The 18,142-nt window shown below is 46.7% G+C and overlaps 1 protein-coding gene across 8 annotated transcripts in view; it reads left to right on the top strand.

Moving 5' to 3' along the window:
* STARD13 (StAR related lipid transfer domain containing 13) overlaps positions 1–10,420 on the top strand; it is a 227,960-nt gene extending 217,540 nt beyond the window's left edge. For all 8 annotated transcript variants that reach the window (XM_027557441.1, XM_027557443.1, XM_027557440.1 and 5 more), the window contains exons 9-14: positions 515–725; positions 1,278–1,392; positions 2,231–2,452; positions 3,190–3,407; positions 7,099–7,275; positions 7,981–10,420. In XM_027557441.1, coding sequence (XP_027413242.1) covers positions 515–725; positions 1,278–1,392; positions 2,231–2,452; positions 3,190–3,407; positions 7,099–7,275; positions 7,981–8,098 — 1,061 coding nt within the window. In that variant the 3' untranslated portion in view covers positions 8,099–10,420. The remainder of the gene's footprint in view (positions 1–514; positions 726–1,277; positions 1,393–2,230; positions 2,453–3,189; positions 3,408–7,098; positions 7,276–7,980) is intronic.
* The last annotated feature ends 7,722 nt before the right edge of the window (positions 10,421–18,142 follow it).

An 18,142-nucleotide genomic window follows, 5' to 3' on the forward strand; every position in this document is an offset into this window, starting at 1 on the left:
TTCTAGGATTTTTCCCTCTTAGTTACCTCTTACTGTTCAGGCCAATTCTCTTTCAAGCCTGCATGACCAGGGCTCCCTGCCCCACCCCCTGCCTCACCACCACCTTTATCACCACGGGGACCACCCAGAAGGAGAAAGGCTTGAGAGGAGGGGGGACCTGGTTCCCCTTCCCACAAGCCCTGGGCATCCTGAGAGATACTTCACAAGCTAGGGAAGGGGGGCGATGGGCAAGAGGCGGCAGACAGGTGAGTATCGAAAGCCAGCACAGGGTGCTCTTTGGGAGTCCAGCCTCGTCGTTAAGACCGTGAGTTCTGGAGTGAGACTGGGGGTTCTGACACCGGGTCCAAAGCGATGATTTCTCTGTGCTCCTAGCTGTCCTCACGGTCACTGTTGATGACGACGAGGACCCCAAGGACCCCAAGCATGTTCGCAGGAAGGTAGCACACTCTCCCCCTCCCCCGCCGGCTCCTTCTGCGGCTGGCCCTCTGACAGCCTGGCACCTATTTTTTAACAGATGTCCCCAAGGAGCAGCGGCTGCAGGCAGTGCAGGCGGCCGTCCTGCTGCTGGCCGACGAGAGCCGGGAGGTGCTGCAGACGCTGCTGTGCTTCCTCAACGACGTGGTTCATGCGGTGGAAGAGAATCAGATGACGCCCATGAACCTGGCCGTGTGTCTGGCCCCCTCCCTCTTCCACCTGAATTTACTGAAGAAAGAAAGCTCCCCCAGGTGGGTTTTTCTCGACGGGAATGCTAATCCCAAATCAGGTATTCCCCAGGGCTACTAAAAAAAAAGAAAAATACATGCGTTGCACTTCAACCTGGGGATCTGTTAGCACTTCGTTTATAATCAGAAAATGTTTGGAGTTGCGGCTCAGAGTCAGAGAATTACCAAGGTAGCATTGAAGAGTGTTCTCTGTGATTCAGAAAACCTGGAATTCTGTTTTGTATGTGTTTTACAAAATCTTCAATTTGAAAAGACTGGATTTCAGGCCCAAGCATGGCAGCCTGCAGTGAAGTAGTTTCAAACTTGGGGAAAAATGAATTAATTTCTCCCCCAACAGTTATTCCTGCCCTTGTGTTTTTCCAAGGTTTTCCATTTGTCAGACTCTTAACCTGCCTCGGGATATCTAAGATGTGTGGTCACTGTTTTTATTTGGAAATGAGAAAGTTTGGGATCTGGGTGGCATCCAGGCATGAAGAGATAGCAGAGGGGTGAACTGGGTCCTGTGAAATGCTCTGGGGTTTGGGATCCGCTGAGCGTTGTCCCCTTCAATTACAGAGTCATCCAGAAAAAATATGCCGCTGGGAAGCCAGATCAAAAGGACCTCAGTGAGAATCTGGCCGCGGCTCAGGGGCTGGCCCACATGATCATGGAATGTGACAGACTTTTTGAGGTGAGTGAAAGGCTCCAACCGTCTTCCTTCCTTATAGCTCTTGGAACTCGATAAGACAGTTGGAATGGTTACTGCATTTATGGCTTATTTCTGAGTTGTTTTTTTTTTTTGACAATGGTACACTGAATAGTGCCTCCCAGAAATATGAGGAGGCAACCCCGAAGTTGAGGCTTTGACAGTTAAAGACACTTGGGTTTACCATGATGATGATGTTTATAAAAACGGCTGCATCAAGTTTCCGTGCCAGGTCCTGGGCCAGCCAACTACAGTATATTTAATGTGACCTCAGGACTTGATTAGATTCAATGTATGTGTGTGTGTGGAGGGGGGATACTGAACAATTGCGGTTAACTCTGAATCAGTGACAGCTTATGAATACAGCCACAGACATGCTAAAGGAGTAAGTGAACTAGACTTCTGGCATCCTTTTTGTGGCAAAACTGGCATTTGCAAAAGGAAAAAGTGTGCTAAAAAGGTAAAGCTGTTTTCTGAGTCATGTTTGATGTTCCCCTTAAGTCTGTGCACTTTTTAAATTTCCCTAGTCCAAGTTTTGCCAAACTGAATAAAAATATATGACAAGTAAAATCAAAGAAAAATGGAAAGGATGAATGGGAAGTCGTGGCGATGTTCTGAATAATAAATGTAGCCTCAAACAGATCTGGGTTTCCTGACTTTCAGAAGCCCTTTCTCCCAACTGCTGTCACTGATCTCAGACAAACACCTCTTGCCCTGCGGCACCCGGCCTGTCACCAATACAGTGGTTTTCGGTGACGCTACTTCACTTTCTCTATCAGTCTCAACATTTCTGTGTTGCTCTTCTGTGTGCCCGTTGGTTCAGGTCCCGCTTGAGATGGTGGCCCAGTCTCATAACTCGTATGTGGAGGCTGAGATCCATCCGCCAACTCTGAAAGAGCTGGGGGCCCAGCTGGAGGACAGCGGGGCCACTTTCCACACGTACCTGGAACATCTTGTCCAGGGCCTCCAGAAGGAAGCCAAGGAGAAGTTCAAAGGATGGGTCACATGTCCAAGCACAGACAGCACAGAGCTTGCTTTCAAAAAGGTAATCTTGGGTCTTGGAAAAAAAATTTACTCCCAAAGAGCCACATCTAACAACCTGGAATTTGTTTTGCTTCGAAGGTGGCCCCTCTGTCTCCAGGGCTTGTCACACATAGGAACTGGTCAAAGCTCTGCACCAGAGTCTGACTATGTAACCAGGTAGCAGACTGTGGAGCCACCCTTCTGGACCCAGGCCGGGCTCTGCCCCTGAGCTGTGTGACGTTGGGCGAGTCACACTCCTGTCTGTGCCTCCATGCTCTCATTTGCATAACGGACATAATAACAGGACCACTACCAGAGAACATACATACACTGTGGATACTATGTATAAAATAGATAACTAATCAGAACCTACCCTGTAGCACCGGGAAGTCAGTGCTCTGTGGCAACCTAAATAGGAAGGAAGCCCAGAAAGAGGAGATATGTGTATACGTATAGCTGATTCACTTTGCAAACACTAAGGCAACACTGGAAAGCAACTATACTGCAATAAAAATTAATTTTTAAAAAATGGAAAATAAAAAACTAAGAACAATGCTTAGCACACAGGGAGCACTGTGTGCTGCTGGTTATCGTTTTTACTGCCACTCTTCTTAAGCTTAAGGGTGAACATTTTAAACCTGAGGTGTACAGAATCACTGTCAAGTTCCATAATCGATGAGGCTTCTTGAACACCCAGTGAAGCCTGGTAGGTTCTGAAGAGCCAGGGACCTCTCAGCCGCTGCGGGTGTCTTTCCCCAGGTGGGAGACGGGCCCCCGCTGAGGCTGTGGAAGGCTTCCGCTGAGGTGGAGGCGCCTCCCTCGGTGGTTCTGAACCGCGTGTTGAGGGAGCGCCACCTGTGGGACGAGGACTTCGTGCAGTGGAAGGTGGTGGAAACGCTGGACAAACAGACGGAAGTCTATCAGTACGTGCTGAACAGCATGGCGCCCCACCCCTCCAGGGACTTCGTGGTTCTCAGGTAAGCCTGACCCTCTGCTCCAAAAGCAGGGTGAGAGCTGCAGATGGAAGCATGTCACTGCATTCTCCCACCGAAGTTCAGCCTCCACCGGGAACACTGGCGCCGGCCCTCAGTTCACTTCCCTCGGTGAAAACTGACTGCCGTATTCACGCCAGACCTCCTGCTTCTTTCACCCAATTCACAGTTCTGCCATGCTCTCTTATGGCCCCTTTCATTATGGAGCATACGGTTTATTAGGCCATAAATATCGTTCATTTCCTTAGAACAGAGTCCCAAGAAGAGCTGCTGTTTGTCCAGCTGAACTTTCTGCCAAATTATGCAAATTGAATCTCACTGGCTTTTCTCTTGATTTTGTTTTTCTCCGCCTGGAAAAGGCAAGTCTTCAGTGGTGTGGCTGTCCATCCAGAGTGTGTGTAACTTCAGAATTCATCTGTATAACTTCACACATTCAGACTATGCTCAGTCGTGTGCAATTCTTTGCGACCCCATGGACTGTAGCCTGCCGGGCTCCTCTGTCTATGGAATTCTCCAGGCAAGAATACTGGAGTGAGTTGCCTTGGTCTCCTCCCAGGGATCTTCCAGACCTAGGGATCTAATCCAGGTCTCCTCGATTGCAGGCAAATTCTTTATCCTCTGAGCCACCAGGGAAGCCCTTACATGTTTATAAGTCATCCCCATGCATGGAAACCTTGGCCCAGCCCTGAAGATTCAACTATGCTGAGACACTCGAATGTCCAGAAAGATTTCAGGGCCTGACAAGGCTTGAGACTCTGATCTCATCTGCTGAAATATTGCTTCTAATAGATTTGTGAGTTGAGTTCCAGACCCCTGTTCTCTGGATTTAGAATGGGATGCTTGGCTAACACTAGGCAGTGGGACAGTGGAGCTGTGTATGTTGGCTGGTGAGTCTGTACTGAATCGGAAAGAATGGGGATGGAGGATACTGACAAACCCAAATAAAATATAATTAAGTAAAAAAATTTTTTTTACTGATAACTGATGGTGAATACCATCTCTTCTCATATATTAGCAGTATTAAAAAAAATCACTGGTGAAATTCCCAAATGCATATTTAAAGTAGTTTCTTTATTAAACTAGTCTTGATGGCAAACTAAAGATTACTTTTCACATGAGCTATTTCTGCCTTTGGAATTGGTCCTTAGGACCTTGAGTTTCAAGGGTCATTTTTTTTTCACCCAAATATATGTATTTATCTTAGCCACAATGGGATCCTGGTGGAGAATGTGGGAAATTGTAAGCATGGCTTCTTGACACAGTTATTGGGACATTACTCATCTCATTGGAAGTTAAATTTTACACCTTCAGTGTTGCAAGCAAGAAGTCAAATAGTTCCAGGATGGCAGCCCTGGGAACTGGTAGGTTAGAGCCCTACCATGGTCCACTCTCCACTCCCCTTAGAGGAGGCTGAGGGCCAGAGTCCATTCATGGAACAGCCCTCCTCCCACTCTTCCTGCAGTGCCACCCGCCTGCCATTTTTAGAGTCCCATTCCATCCCGGCCTTGTGCCAGGCACTGTTGGAGACTCAAGATACTGCTGTGAACAGACCACAGTCCTGCTCTCTTGAGATTTATATTTTATTAGGAAGAGTCAATAAAGAGGATTTCTTTTCTGTTGTTGTTCAGTCACTAAGTCGTTTCTGACTCTGTGACCCCATGGATTGCAGCTTACTAGGCTTACTAGTCCTTCACTGTCTCCCGGAGTTTGCTCAGATTCATGTCCATTGAGTCGGTGGTGCTATCTAATCATCTCATCCTCTGCCACCCCCTTCTCCTCCCACCCTCAATCTTTCTCAGCATCAGGGTCTTTTCTGTTGAGTTGCTCTTCACATTAGATGGCCAAAGTATTGGAGCTTCAGTTTCAGCATCAATCTTTCCAATGAATATTCAGGGTTGAGTTCCTTTAGGATTGACTGGTTTGATCTCCTTATAGTCCAAGGGACTCTTAAGAGTCTTCTCCAGCACCACAGTTCAAAAACATCAGTTCTTTGGTGCTCAGCCTTCTTTATCGCCCAGCTCTCACAAGGCTGTGATCCATGAAGGGGTTACTTATCTTAGGGTGATACATAAGATAGAGGGTCAGAGCAGAGTCTCACTGTGTTGATATTTGATCCAAGACTTGAAGGAGAGGGTGGGTGGACCATGAAGCTGAGGGAGGAGAACTCGGCACCCAAGAAGATGAATAATGAACCAGACATGTTGCTTGTAGCAGGAATTCCTTGTGGTTATGATACAAGAGGTAGAAAGTGCCATGGATGGTCTCCTTTCTGGATTACCACGTTCATGTCTCACTTCATCCCTTTCTCTAGTTCCTCAGGAGGTTCCAGTGATAAGTCACTGAAGCCTTTTTCCATTTTATCCCCACAAATCTATACAACTTTCCATCTTTGTTCTTAATTATAGCATCATGCATGAAAAGAGAATGGTCATACCCATGGAGAAGTTGCTAAGAAATTTGTTGGGCTTGCTTATTCCCAAGTTTCTTGGTAATATGTTTCTTGTGTGGTAGAAGAAGATGAAGTTATAGATAAGATAACTAAGCAAGGGGATAGGATTTGTGACTTAATAACTGAGATTATAATAATCAAACCCATATCCTGTGGTAGAAATGGTTGCTACAGAGATGCTCCTGACTTCCATCTACAACCTTTTCCTAAGTGGTACCCGCTTCTATATCTTCCCTGGTGACTCAGAGGTTAAAGCATCTGCCTCCGATGCGGGAAACCTGGGTTCAATCCCTGGGTCGGGAAGATCCCCTGGAGAAGGAAATGGTAACCCACTCCAGTATTCTTGCCTGGAGAATCCCATGGATGGAGAAGCCTGGTAGGCTACAGTCCACAGGGTTGCAAAGGGTCGGACACGACTGAGCAACTTCACTTACTTTCCCCCTTCTATGCTTAAGTAGCTCCAATAACAATGAGCTCACTACTCCTCATACAGCCCATTCCATTTTTGAAGAGTACACATTGTGAGACAGCTCTTCTCTGCACTGGATTGAAACACACCTTCATATCTCTGCTTTCTGGAGTCAAATCAACTGTATTTATTTCTTCTCCCACTCAAGAGCCTCTCAAGGATTTGAAAGCAGTTAGCAGTCCACATGTGTCGAGCTTTCTTCTAACTGAGCATCGTCAGCTCATGTATCCTTTCAGACTTGAGTGGAGCATCACCTCCTCCAGGAAGCCTTCCCGTGTGCATGATCTCAGTTCTCGTTGCACAGCCTTATCACTGTGCTTGTCAGCGTGTTTCAGAGTTCTCTCTGGAGGTCTCTTTCTCCTCCTGATTGGACCTTTGTGTCTTCAGTGGCTTCTCATAGCTTGCACATCCAGTAGATGTTTGGTGAAAGAATTGAATGAGCAAGTCCCGATTCCCAAATGGTGGGACCAGCAGGCCCTTCCGGAATGTGCAGGAGTCTCTGCAGCCTCAGTTTGGAATTTGGAAAGAATCTCTAAAAATTGCAAAGTCGTTTCTGACCTCTGGGTCAGAGGGATGAGACCCCTGCTTTGAACCGCACTGTATAAGCTTTACACACACTTGTGAGAACCATTAGCTGAATCCAAGTAACTGGGCTAGGAATTTGAGCAAGAAAATGTCAGCGTAAGCCTCAGCGCCGTGCTCAGGGTTTTCTTTCTCTCTCCGCCGTAATTCCCACGTGTGGGTTTGTTTCGCTGCAGGACCTGGAAGACCGATTTGCCCAAAGGAATGTGCACCCTAGTGTCCCTGTCCGTGGAGCACGAGGAAGCCCAGCTCATGGGCGGCGTGCGCGCTGCGGTGATGGACTCCCAGTACTTGATAGAGCCATGTGGCTCGGGCAAATCGCGGCTGACCCACATCTGCAGGGTGGACCTGAGGTGAGTGTGGGCTCCTGGAGGTGGCAGGCACAGGGCCCTCTTTCCCATCTGACCCCTACTGCTCTGTCCTTTCCTCCTCCTGACCATTAACACATTGTCTCGATGATTACGAATCATGCCCCTCACTTCTCATTCCAGCCGTGCTAAAATTCTGCCTTTCAGGAGAAGGGCCCATGCCCGTCTTTATTTTCCGTTTGTCCCACGTGTGTTGTGCTGCTCTCACGGGGCGAACGCCAGCACTGGCGCCTGGCACATAGCAGATGCTCAGGAAATACGAGTCCTCTTAAGTTTCTTTCCAGCCTGTACGCTTTTCTGCTCCCTCCAGTTGCCCTCCTATGAGAAGGAACTAATTTAAATCCAACCTTTTTCAATGCATTCATGATGCTAAACTGAGTTCTTGGTCTGGGTGGATATAAACTGGGTTTTCTCTGTAAATTCTTGAATTAAGTCAGACTCGTCCCTGAGAGTACGCTATCATTTGAAAGCACCTGGTGAATGCTGCAAAGACAGACCAAACCCTTAGCCAGGAAGGCTTTTCACGGGCCCGCATTGACAGGATGAGGTTCGCAGGTCCTCGGAGCCGCAGCCCCTCGGGGAAGGCAGGCGAGCTGACAGGCCGGGCACGGGCGCGCCATGTTGACCGTGACAGACTGTTGTGATGTGGAAGAGGCTTTCCCACTTCCCTGCCCGTTTTTGTCCCCACAGAGGTCACTCCCCAGAATGGTACAATAAAGGCTTTGGACATCTGTGTGCGGCGGAAGTTGCCAGGATTAGAAACTCTTTTCAGCCCCTCATTGCTGAGGGTCCAGAGACTAAAATCTGAGTTTTCCCAAGTGTGACATCAAACTCAGGGAAGAGGAAGCGGAAGCAAACTGTGGGAGAGAGTGTGAGTGCAAGGAAGCAAGGGAGAGAGAGAGACCGATTGACAAGGTTACTGCTCAAAAGCAGAAGCACTGAGAAGTCGGAATGTCGAAGATGCAAGAATTTCTGAGAACTTTTCCTAGCCTTCCTGGAGATGGCTACATCCCTACTAATATAATATTTTTAAAAATCAAGAACATTTATCTATGTTACTTAAAATTAAATCGATTATTCCTTGTGCGTTGCCTAATTTTGCTATTTAAAGGCTTCTAAGAAGCACTATCATTAACTGTAAATAAATGTATGTAGAGCGTATGTACATATGTGTGTATATCTTTATCTTTACTGTATATATGTAAAATGTCAATTTTATATATAATTGCGTATTTTGAAAAGGAGTGCATCTGATCAGGTGAGCCCTTTCGGCACACGGTTCTTTCCAAGCCTCTCTGGGCCCTGTGTCCCCGCTGCCCTGTAAGCTGAGCAGAATCTGCTGCTAACACCAAAGTGTGAAAACAAGTTGTCCGCCCTGATATTTTACCAAAGATTAGCCAACCAAAGGAAAACACATTAAATGGTTCTCACGTGTTGTCAGCGTGTATCATTCAAAACCTGAGAGTGGGGCGTTGGATAAAGCGCGGAAAATAATAGTCCTCTTTAAAGCCAAGAAGTGGGTGAGTAGTCGTTACCAGGTTTAAGACTATATTACCAGTTGCCATGGGGCCGGCAGATACAGTTTCACTGAAATGCCAGATGCCCGTGGACCACTGGAGTCAGCTCCAGTGACTGAAACAGAACCTGTATTTCCCTGCTGATTAGAGCTGAATATAATAGCCTTGGCATATTCACAGCCAAAGGGAGCCTCTGTGTTTTGTTGAGGTTTCATAGATACATTGCATAATGTTCTTAAATGTCATTCTATTTGACCAGTGGCCTATTTAATGGTCACAGTTAATTGACATTTTCTTACCAACGTCTTGCACTGAATTTAACTCTGGACACCAGATAAAGGGAGATGCTGGTCACTCAAGAGTCCTGGACCATTACAGCTTCAGGGAGTTCTAATATTGCTACGTATGATGCTCTTAAGATATTACTCATTAAAGTTCTGCAATCTGAAAGACAGGGTTTTAAACTAACATTAAGACCAAAACTGTGTTCTTCAGTTAGCTTTAGAAAATATACACAGGTTTGTTAAGTCCATGTTTCTTCATTAGTCAGTCAAGCTAGCTATTCATTTGACCGAACCTTATTTATTATTGTATGGACTAAGCAAATTGACTATCCTTAACCAATCGCTGATGGATTTTAAGTTGGGTTTTTTTTTATTGTAATTCAGCAACTCTAAAGAGGAAGATAATTTATTGTGTTTGATTTCAGGGAGAGATTGGTATCATAATTTAGCAATTGGTGTTGGAGGGGAAAAAAAACTGAGTGTTTTCTTTTTATATTGTAATGTTTTCTTTTATCAGCATTGTGCAATTCTTTTATTGAGAGGAATAAAAATGCTATAAATGAGTTCTGGATGGTACAAGTAAAATCATACTGTCTGAATTGTAATCGAGGAATTTTTTTGTTTCCTTGCCTACCGAAGAAGGTGGTGGCAAACTCATAGTTTTCCATTTGCGCAATGCTCTGTGAGCAAAACAAATTCACATCCTAAATTTAACCACATATGCCAGATTACATAGACAGGATCGTTAGTGAATTTTAATGTAGCTTAATGCTGGTCCCACTCCAGAGATGGGCCCGCGTGTTTTCAGGAGGTGTGACAGGCGCACAAGGATGAACAGCGTCCTGTCACCGAGAGCAGGGCTTTTCCAGCCTCAGCAGCACACGGATCACCTGGAGATCTTGTTACCATGAGCCTCTGATTCTGGCAGGATCAGGCAGGCCTGAGATTCTGGATTCTGAACCAGCTTCAGGGCAAAGACCACACCCTGAGAAGCCGAGATCTCGAGGACACTTAGAAACAACGTGATTTGATTTCTGACTCCCCTTCTCTTCAAATTACCTTTTTATTTTTCATGCACATACGAAGTACACCCCTGCTGCCTACAACACAGTGCATCTTAAAAACAACACAAAAAAGGAGAAAGGTGCATCAAGCTTGTTTGTCAAATGCCACAGTATTTTATGCATTGTTATCTTGCCAATGGAAATAAAATATACTGCCTTTAAATAATATATTTATACCTCATGTATATCTTTACCTCGATTGTTGGTATCAATCATCAATTGTAAATAAATAATTGCCAAGGCAAATAAATTTATATACATTCAATATACCCCTCTTTTCTCTATAATACATGTTGAGTTTCATGCTTTATATAAATGGAAAACCTGCTTCCTGAAGAAGATTTCTCTATAAAGTAGCATGCTATTAAAAAAAAAAGAAAAGAGAAAAGCTCACCATGAGTTTCACACCTCTGTATTGTAGTCAAATCTCTCCCAAATGTAAAGATTTATATAAAAGTATAGATTGTTATCAACAGACCTTCACTAACAGTAAGTGAAGAAGTGAAGTCGCTCAGTCGTGTCCGACTCTTTGCGACCCCATGGACTGTAGCCTACAATGCTCCTCCGTCCATGGGATTATCCAGGCAAGAGTCCTGGAATGGGTTGCCGTTTCCTTCTCCAGGGGATCTTCCCAACCCGGGGATCGAACCTGGGTCTCCTGCACTGTGGGCAGATGCTTCACCATCTGATCCACCAGGGAGGCTAACAGTCTGGGTGCCTTAACCTGTATCTAAGCCATTATAGTGATGGGTAGGGATTTCTTTTACATCTCACTGTTCTAACATCTGGAAGTTGTAAGAACACCTTTAAAGTATTTTATGAAGGATTCTGTGAGCTCTAGCTACATTCCCTTTTGTTTGAGTGCTCAAGAAATTGAGACTTGATGACGCAACTTATGGCGGCACCACTGGAACATGAAGAGTAGCCAAACCTGAGTCTGAGCCTCTGGCTCTCCATCCTTGTGCAGTACTGTCAGCCCTCCATATCTGCGGGTGCTGTGTCCAAGGAGTCAACCAACCACGAATCAAAAGTACGCCAAAAAAAAATTGAAAAACAATTTCAGAAAGTTCCAAACGAAACTTGAATTTGCTGTGCACTGGCAACTATTTACATAGCATTTCCATTGTATTTACAACTATTTACATATCATTTGCATTGTGCTAAGTATTATAAATAATCTAGAGATGATTTAAAGTATATGGGAGGATGTTTGTAGGTTATATGCAAATACTACAACACTGAATATTCATTGGAAGGACTGATGCTGAAGCTGAAGCTCGAATAATTTGGCCACCTGATGCGAAGAGCCAATTCACTGGAAAAGCCCCAGTGCTGGGAAGGATTGAAGGCAGGAGGAGAAGGGGACGACAGAGGATGAGATGGTTGGATGGCATCATTGACTCAATGGACATGAGTTCGAGCTAAAACTCTGGGAGATAGTGAAGGACTGGGAGGCCTGGCATGCTGCACTCCATGGGGTCGCAAAGAGTTGGACACAATTGAGTGACCGAACAATGAACACTAACACCTCTTTATATAAAGGACTTGAGTAATCCCTGGGTTTTGGTACTTGAAGGGGGTCCTGGAACCAATCTCCTGCATACACTGAGGGGTCACTGTACTTGTTCTAAGCTTTACTTCTAAAAGATGACAAAGGTAGCCTCTCATTAAGCCAGCAGGAGCTCTCAGTCTCCTCTAAGGCTAAAAAAGTCACAGCAGCCCCAAAAGACCATATGCTGCCATAGAAATGATCCAAACTCTGCTCTCTGCTCCTCTCCTTCATGCCTTTTCCCATTACTTGCAAGTTTTGCTTTCATAGGCAAAAGGAGGAATTCCCACTGTCCCTTTCCCTCCTCTTTGTGAAAGAAGAACATGGTCGTCATTCTAGCAGCCACACACAACCAGTGTCTTTCAGGGACCCTAGAGTATATGAATTCAAACTTCATTATGAGTCTACCTCATGAAATTCTTTGGTGTGAAACTGTTCTACTTCACTGTCTTTTGATATCTGGCCACAAAAAAAAAAAAAAAAACCAGTCATCTGATTTCTTCGCAGAAAGTTAACATAAAGAGATAAAACAGACCCTGGCCAAGTGGAGTAAGTCTGTTCACCCAGCAATGACTTGCAATGACTCTGAACTGCCCAGGTGGCGGTGCCCAGCCACCAGCCACCAGCAGGATGCATCTGAAACATTAAGAGTGACCAGGACCCACAGCTAGAGGTACAACCCACGCTCACTTCAGTTGTGTGGTCCCTGCCTCTCCTGATAAGCACAGAATGGTCCAGTGATACCAAGCCACTCTTCCACGTCTCTTTGAGTTGGCATGGACCTTCTGCCCATCTTGTTGATCATGTGATAGCCTACCAATTTCTCAAAACCCTATTTGGGCATCATTGGTTCCATGGGCTTTGCTGACCACCCATCTGAAATCCACCTGCTTCCTTAATAGTACTCTTATTGCATGAACCACATCATTTGGCAATAAATCTAACTCTCCCACTAGACTGTGGGCTCTTAGGAACATGGACCATGTCTTGGCTCTGAAACTCCATCTTTTAGGACACTTTATGCTACACCATTCTATAAGTATTTAAAATGAACTGGGCATCTGAAAACTGGGCATAAAGATGACAGAAGCCATTCTGGAAGTCATAACCTAGTGTGGAGTATTCCAAGGCTAGTGAAATAACTCACATTCTGCATGTGGCTACTTCAGCTCTCCCATAGCACTGAGAATGGCGCATGAGCTGGCCTTCCAAGAAGTTAAATGTGGCTGTTTCTGAAATTAGCAAATGCTGAACATCTGCTTGCAGAAAATAGGACAGTTTGATTAGTTCATTCATTCGGCAAGTATGCGTGGAGAACTCAAGATGTGCCAGACACTGTTCTAGGTATTCAGTAAATAAAACAGTGAATAAAATCAGTGAACAAAACAGACCAAAAACAAAAACAAAAAAAACCCCTGTCCTCACAGAACTTATGGTCTAGAGGAGAAAACAGCCAAGAAACAAGATAAATAATTGACCAGGGGAGCTCCACAGAGGAAAATAAAATTAGAGGAAGGAGACAGATGAGATAGTCAGGGAAACACTTAGCAAGGGCCTGGAGTAAAGAACTACTCAAAAGGACGCGCTTGATTATCTTCCCTCTGGCTCCACCGGAGCTGCTACAATTACAGCGGTGGGAATGATCAGTTCATCAGTTTGCCGAGACCTCTTCCTTGTGAGGGAAAAGCAGCACAGTGACGGGCGGAAACGGCGCCTCTGAGAGCTAGGCTTGCAGGTGTGGGCCCCTTCTTCCACACCCCCGGGAGGAAGGCGGGCCTCCCGCAAGCACCGCAGACGTGCTGGACGCCTGCCTGTCCACCCGGGAGCGCTCAGTCCTCAGGTCTAGACGATCAAATCCTCGTTCTGAGTTCCAGATCCGAGCCTGTCTCCAAGCCCCCCCAGATACTTAGGGGCGTTCTCGAGAGGAGCGCCCCCTGCCTGTGAGCTCACAGGCTTGGCTGTCCTCACACCACCCCGGCTGACCTTGACCGTGACCTGTCGGTGCACTGCTGGGCCCCACAGTGGCATGAGGGTCCGGGAGGAACGCTCCTGAAGAAGACCCAGTTCTCCCCTTGATGCCTCCTTGATACTGCCCGAGTGCCTTCCTGAATCCCCACAGCATACCTGACACCAGGTGTCACTTATGCTAAGACGACACACACATCAGGGAAAGGACCAAGTAAGAGGCAACTTAAAGCTTCAACCATAAAGGGCTCGGGTTCCAGCTCACGGACCCAAACCTGACCCCAGAGGTGCTCACCTTCTGCAGGGAACGGGCGGAGGGACCCCAGGCCACCTCGCTCTCATGCCCAGGTCCCCAGGTTTGGGATGTGATGAACAACCAGCGCTGACAACCAACAGGAACTCAGCCAGCGGAAGACCCAGCACTTTATCTGCGCGCTGGCCGTGTGGCTCCACCCTAAGGCCCAGAAGATCAAGACACCATGGACTCACAGATGTGCCCTAAACCCGAGCCATCTCGGGAAGCCACACGCGGTTCCTGCCGGCACAGTGGTGCCAGAGCTGTGCGAGGGCTTCCTCACCTTCCCTTTCCCGTGCCTGTCCTCACGTCAGGGGTGGCAGACACCTGTGCTATCTCCATGGGCTATCAGTCACCCCATCAGCTGAAAAGCTGGTTGAGGATATTTTCATGTGAATAAGTTTCAGATGGAGCTGCTCCACTGGAGATTTGCATAATGAAGTCTTTTATCTCCTTGCCTGGCATGAGGGACTTTCCTGTTACAAGGATTTCAGGCATCAGCAGGTAGATGGGAGCTATTTTTGGAATGGGCTTCCCTGGTGGCTCAGATGGTAAAGAATCCACCTTCAATACAGGAGACCCAGGTTGGATCCCTCAGTGGGGAAGATGCCCTGGAGAAGGGAATAGCACTAAGGAAGAGCCTGAAATGATACTATGACATAAAAAAAAAAAAGAAAAGTAACCCTGAAAGTCACCTGATCTTGGTGTTCTTAGGTGGTTAAAGCAGGCAGGATTGTTCCTCCACCTGGTCACGGCTTCTCTGGGGAGGCTGGGTGCTGTGCCTCCGGACAGTCAGGGGTGGGAGCTCTGCCTGAATTCAGGAGGGCTCTTCCATGGAGCCTCCTCCCACCTGCCCCTGCCTTCCCCCCCACCCCCGCCCCCTCCCCCCGTCTCTCTTCCCTCCACAAAGCTGTCTAACCTCATCTCTCATCTTTTCTTCTCTGAGACGCCCCACCCCCAACTCCTTCATTTCCAAGCACTTCTGAAGAAATATCCAAAGTGGTGTGTCGTATCCGCTTTGTCTCAATCCTGTAATGCACAGCTTTGTCAGGAACTTTGTACCCAAGGAAAACCCAAAGCAGTGCCCATATCCAGAGGTACCAGCCAGGGAGAAGGGACCCTGCCTTTCTGGGGGCTGGATTCCTGCACACTCCAAATGGACAAAAGTCGGTGAGGAAGCCCACCCACTTTAACCATCTAAGAACAAGACCAGGTGATTTTCAGGGTTAGGCTTTTTTTCTTTTTTTTAATGTGGTAGTATCATTTCAGGCTCCTCCTTATCGCCATTCCCTTCTCCAGGGGATCTTCCCAATTCAGGGATCCAACCCAGGCCTTCTGCATTTCAGGTGGATTCTTTGCCATCTAAGCCACCAGGGAAGCCCATTCCAAAAGTAGCTCCCACCCACCTGCTAATGTCTGAATCCTTATAACGGGAAAGAAAGCCTCTGATGCCAGACAAGGAGACAAGGCGGGCACTGGACCGAAAAATACGACTACTGGAGATACGGGGGTATCATTGGTTTTACTCACGGTCCTCCAGTTTCTCTGCAGTTCCCTCATCTACAGAGAAAAATGAAACAGGCATAGCTATTGGTTCTATCTGAGCCACAAGTAGAGTGTGCTGACTTCCATAGAGATAGGCAGTTCAAGTTATTTTGGAGAAATTAAGTTATTCAGTTGTCTGAAATTAAATGTGCTCTCCAAAGAGCAGTTACTGGGGAGGAGACTGCCCACCACTGGGATCTACTGGAGCCACCCTCTGGGACCCCACCCACAAGAAACACATACTCCAGAATAGGGTTCCTCTCCTAGAACTGCATGAAACTGAACATTCGACTCAAATAAGACTTGAGGACTCCCCTGGTGGTCCAGTGATTGAGATCCGCCTGCCAGTGTAGGGGACACAAGTTTGAGCCTTGATCTGGGAAGATTCCACATGCCACGAGGCAGCCACACCTACGGAGCCCACGGGCTGCAGCTACTGAAGCCTGAGTGCTGAGAGCCTGTGCCCCACAGTGAGAAGCCCACGCCCTACATGCAGCGAAGACCCAGTGAAGACAAAAAATAAATAAATAAAATTATTAAAAAAAAAACAAAAAACTTGAAAGTGGCAAAGGAGAACAGATGTGTCCTCAGTTTTCTATCAGCTCGCGGTGTTCCAGTATAAAGCCAGCAGCGAATGTACGAAGCATAAAGAACGTTAAAGCAGTGATGCAGCATTGCAGTTTGGCTGCCTTGTTTACTTTTCAGACAGTCGCCGTTCAGGGTTCAGATAATCACAAAGCAAGCATTTAGCATGCCTTTACATGAAATGAAGGAACTTTAACCAATCCTAAACACAGCAACATCTGTCGCTTCTCCAAACTGAATGAGAACAAGATGGGGACAGTCTTTCTCTGAGAAGGCAGAGAACACTTTGTAATTTGTGTTCAAGGATTAGGGAGTGTAAAACAAACACCTCCTCATGTTCCCACATTCCAGGGTCAAGATGCTATGCAGAGATTGGAAACAGACCCAAGGTGACATCCTGTGAGCCATGCAAACGGGGAAGAGACTCTCCCACAGCGGCAATTCCCAGGACAGAATTCCGAGTGGAATTTTGATGCCTAATGAGAGGGAACCACAGTCAACCAGAACTTCAAACCTAGAAGTATAAACATCTGGGGAACTTTCTGATGCCCTGTATGCTATAGGCTTTCTGTCTTCCTACTTCAGATCATCACCAACCAGACATGGAATAAACTTCCCACTAAGTAAAAAGTGGTAAGACAATGACAGCTGCATGCACCATCCGGGTCTTGCTGTTTACAAGGAGATTTCATACATACTCACATACATGAATACATGTATATACAATATAGCAGGTGTCAACCTCACCACAACCCAGTGAAATAGATACCATTATCTCTATTTTTTACAGGAGTAAGTTCAGGTGCAGAAAGGACACGTGACTTTCCTGAAATCACCCAACCAGGACTGAGGCACAGGCGACCTGAACTTTGCTCTGCTTTTCCCCTTAATGAGGAGGGTCCCTCTAGGACAGGATGATGAACTCAGGGACCAGGCGTGCAAGTCTGGAAGCTCTGTTGGCTGTGAGAACACTCAGAGGGATTGGCTGAGTGGACCTTCTAAAGAGTGACATTTTGAGTATAATTGCAAATAGCCTCCATCACAAGGGCTTCCTGGTGGCACAGATGGTAAAGAAATCGCCTGCCAATGTAGGAGACACAAGAGACGCAGGTTCGATCCCTGGGTTGGGGAGATCCCCTGGAATAGGAAATGGCAGCCCACTAAGCCTACACAGCAAGCTACACGGCAGGCCTGCTGGAGAGGCCAGGCTTGGAAACGGTGAAGGGCATGCAAGGTAGGGACAACACACACCCCTTCTCCGGCCGGGCCCCTCTGTCCAGCCCCTCGCAGCCCCTGCCGGCGGGGGGGCGGTGCAGGATGAGAGTGTGATCACTGAGCCCTGTGACCCTGTTTGGACATGATCACAGCACTGCCAAGTGGTACCAGACCTACATGCTCCCCGCTTCTGTGCACGCAGCCGTCCCAGTAAGTGCAACCAGATACACGGATGGCTCCCCAGCCAGCCCTGTGGCAAGGGAGCCCTTGCCCTTGACGATAATTCTCAGCCATTTGCACAGCTGTTAATCAAGACATCTTTTGATTCATTTCTGCTTTTGTTCCTGTGCACAGAGAGCCTTCCGAGCCTGCTGGGAAGGAACATCCATAAGAGATGATCAAGATCTCAGCATTCTCAAGGGCCCTGGTAATCATAATATCTAATGGCATGAAAATTACCAAAACACCGAGAACAGATTCAAAAGACGGCATAACACCTAGCAGCAGCACCAGGAAGTCTGAAACCCAGCGTGTATGGAGATTTTCAGAATGTATTGGGGACAGCAAAAAATAAACAACAGCAATGAAGACTTGTGGGAGGTATATTTAGTGCAAGAATAAAGAGAAGGAAAGGATGGGTCCATGCTTAACATGGATGATGTTATATCAGTTGAAGACAAAAGGAAAGCATAAATATTTCTTCCTTACAGCATCAACTTGCCAACAGTAAACATCTCCCTCCTGAAAAGTGTAGAACCATACCTGGCTCAGAGGATGGTTTAAAAGTGTGTCCACAAATTATGTGACCCCTGCCTTCAAGAGCTGGAGCTTAA

Source organism: Bos indicus x Bos taurus, chromosome 12 (assembly GCF_003369695.1).
Source record: "Bos indicus x Bos taurus breed Angus x Brahman F1 hybrid chromosome 12, Bos_hybrid_MaternalHap_v2.0, whole genome shotgun sequence".
NCBI classification, from domain to species: Eukaryota; Metazoa; Chordata; class Mammalia; order Artiodactyla; family Bovidae; genus Bos; species Bos indicus x Bos taurus.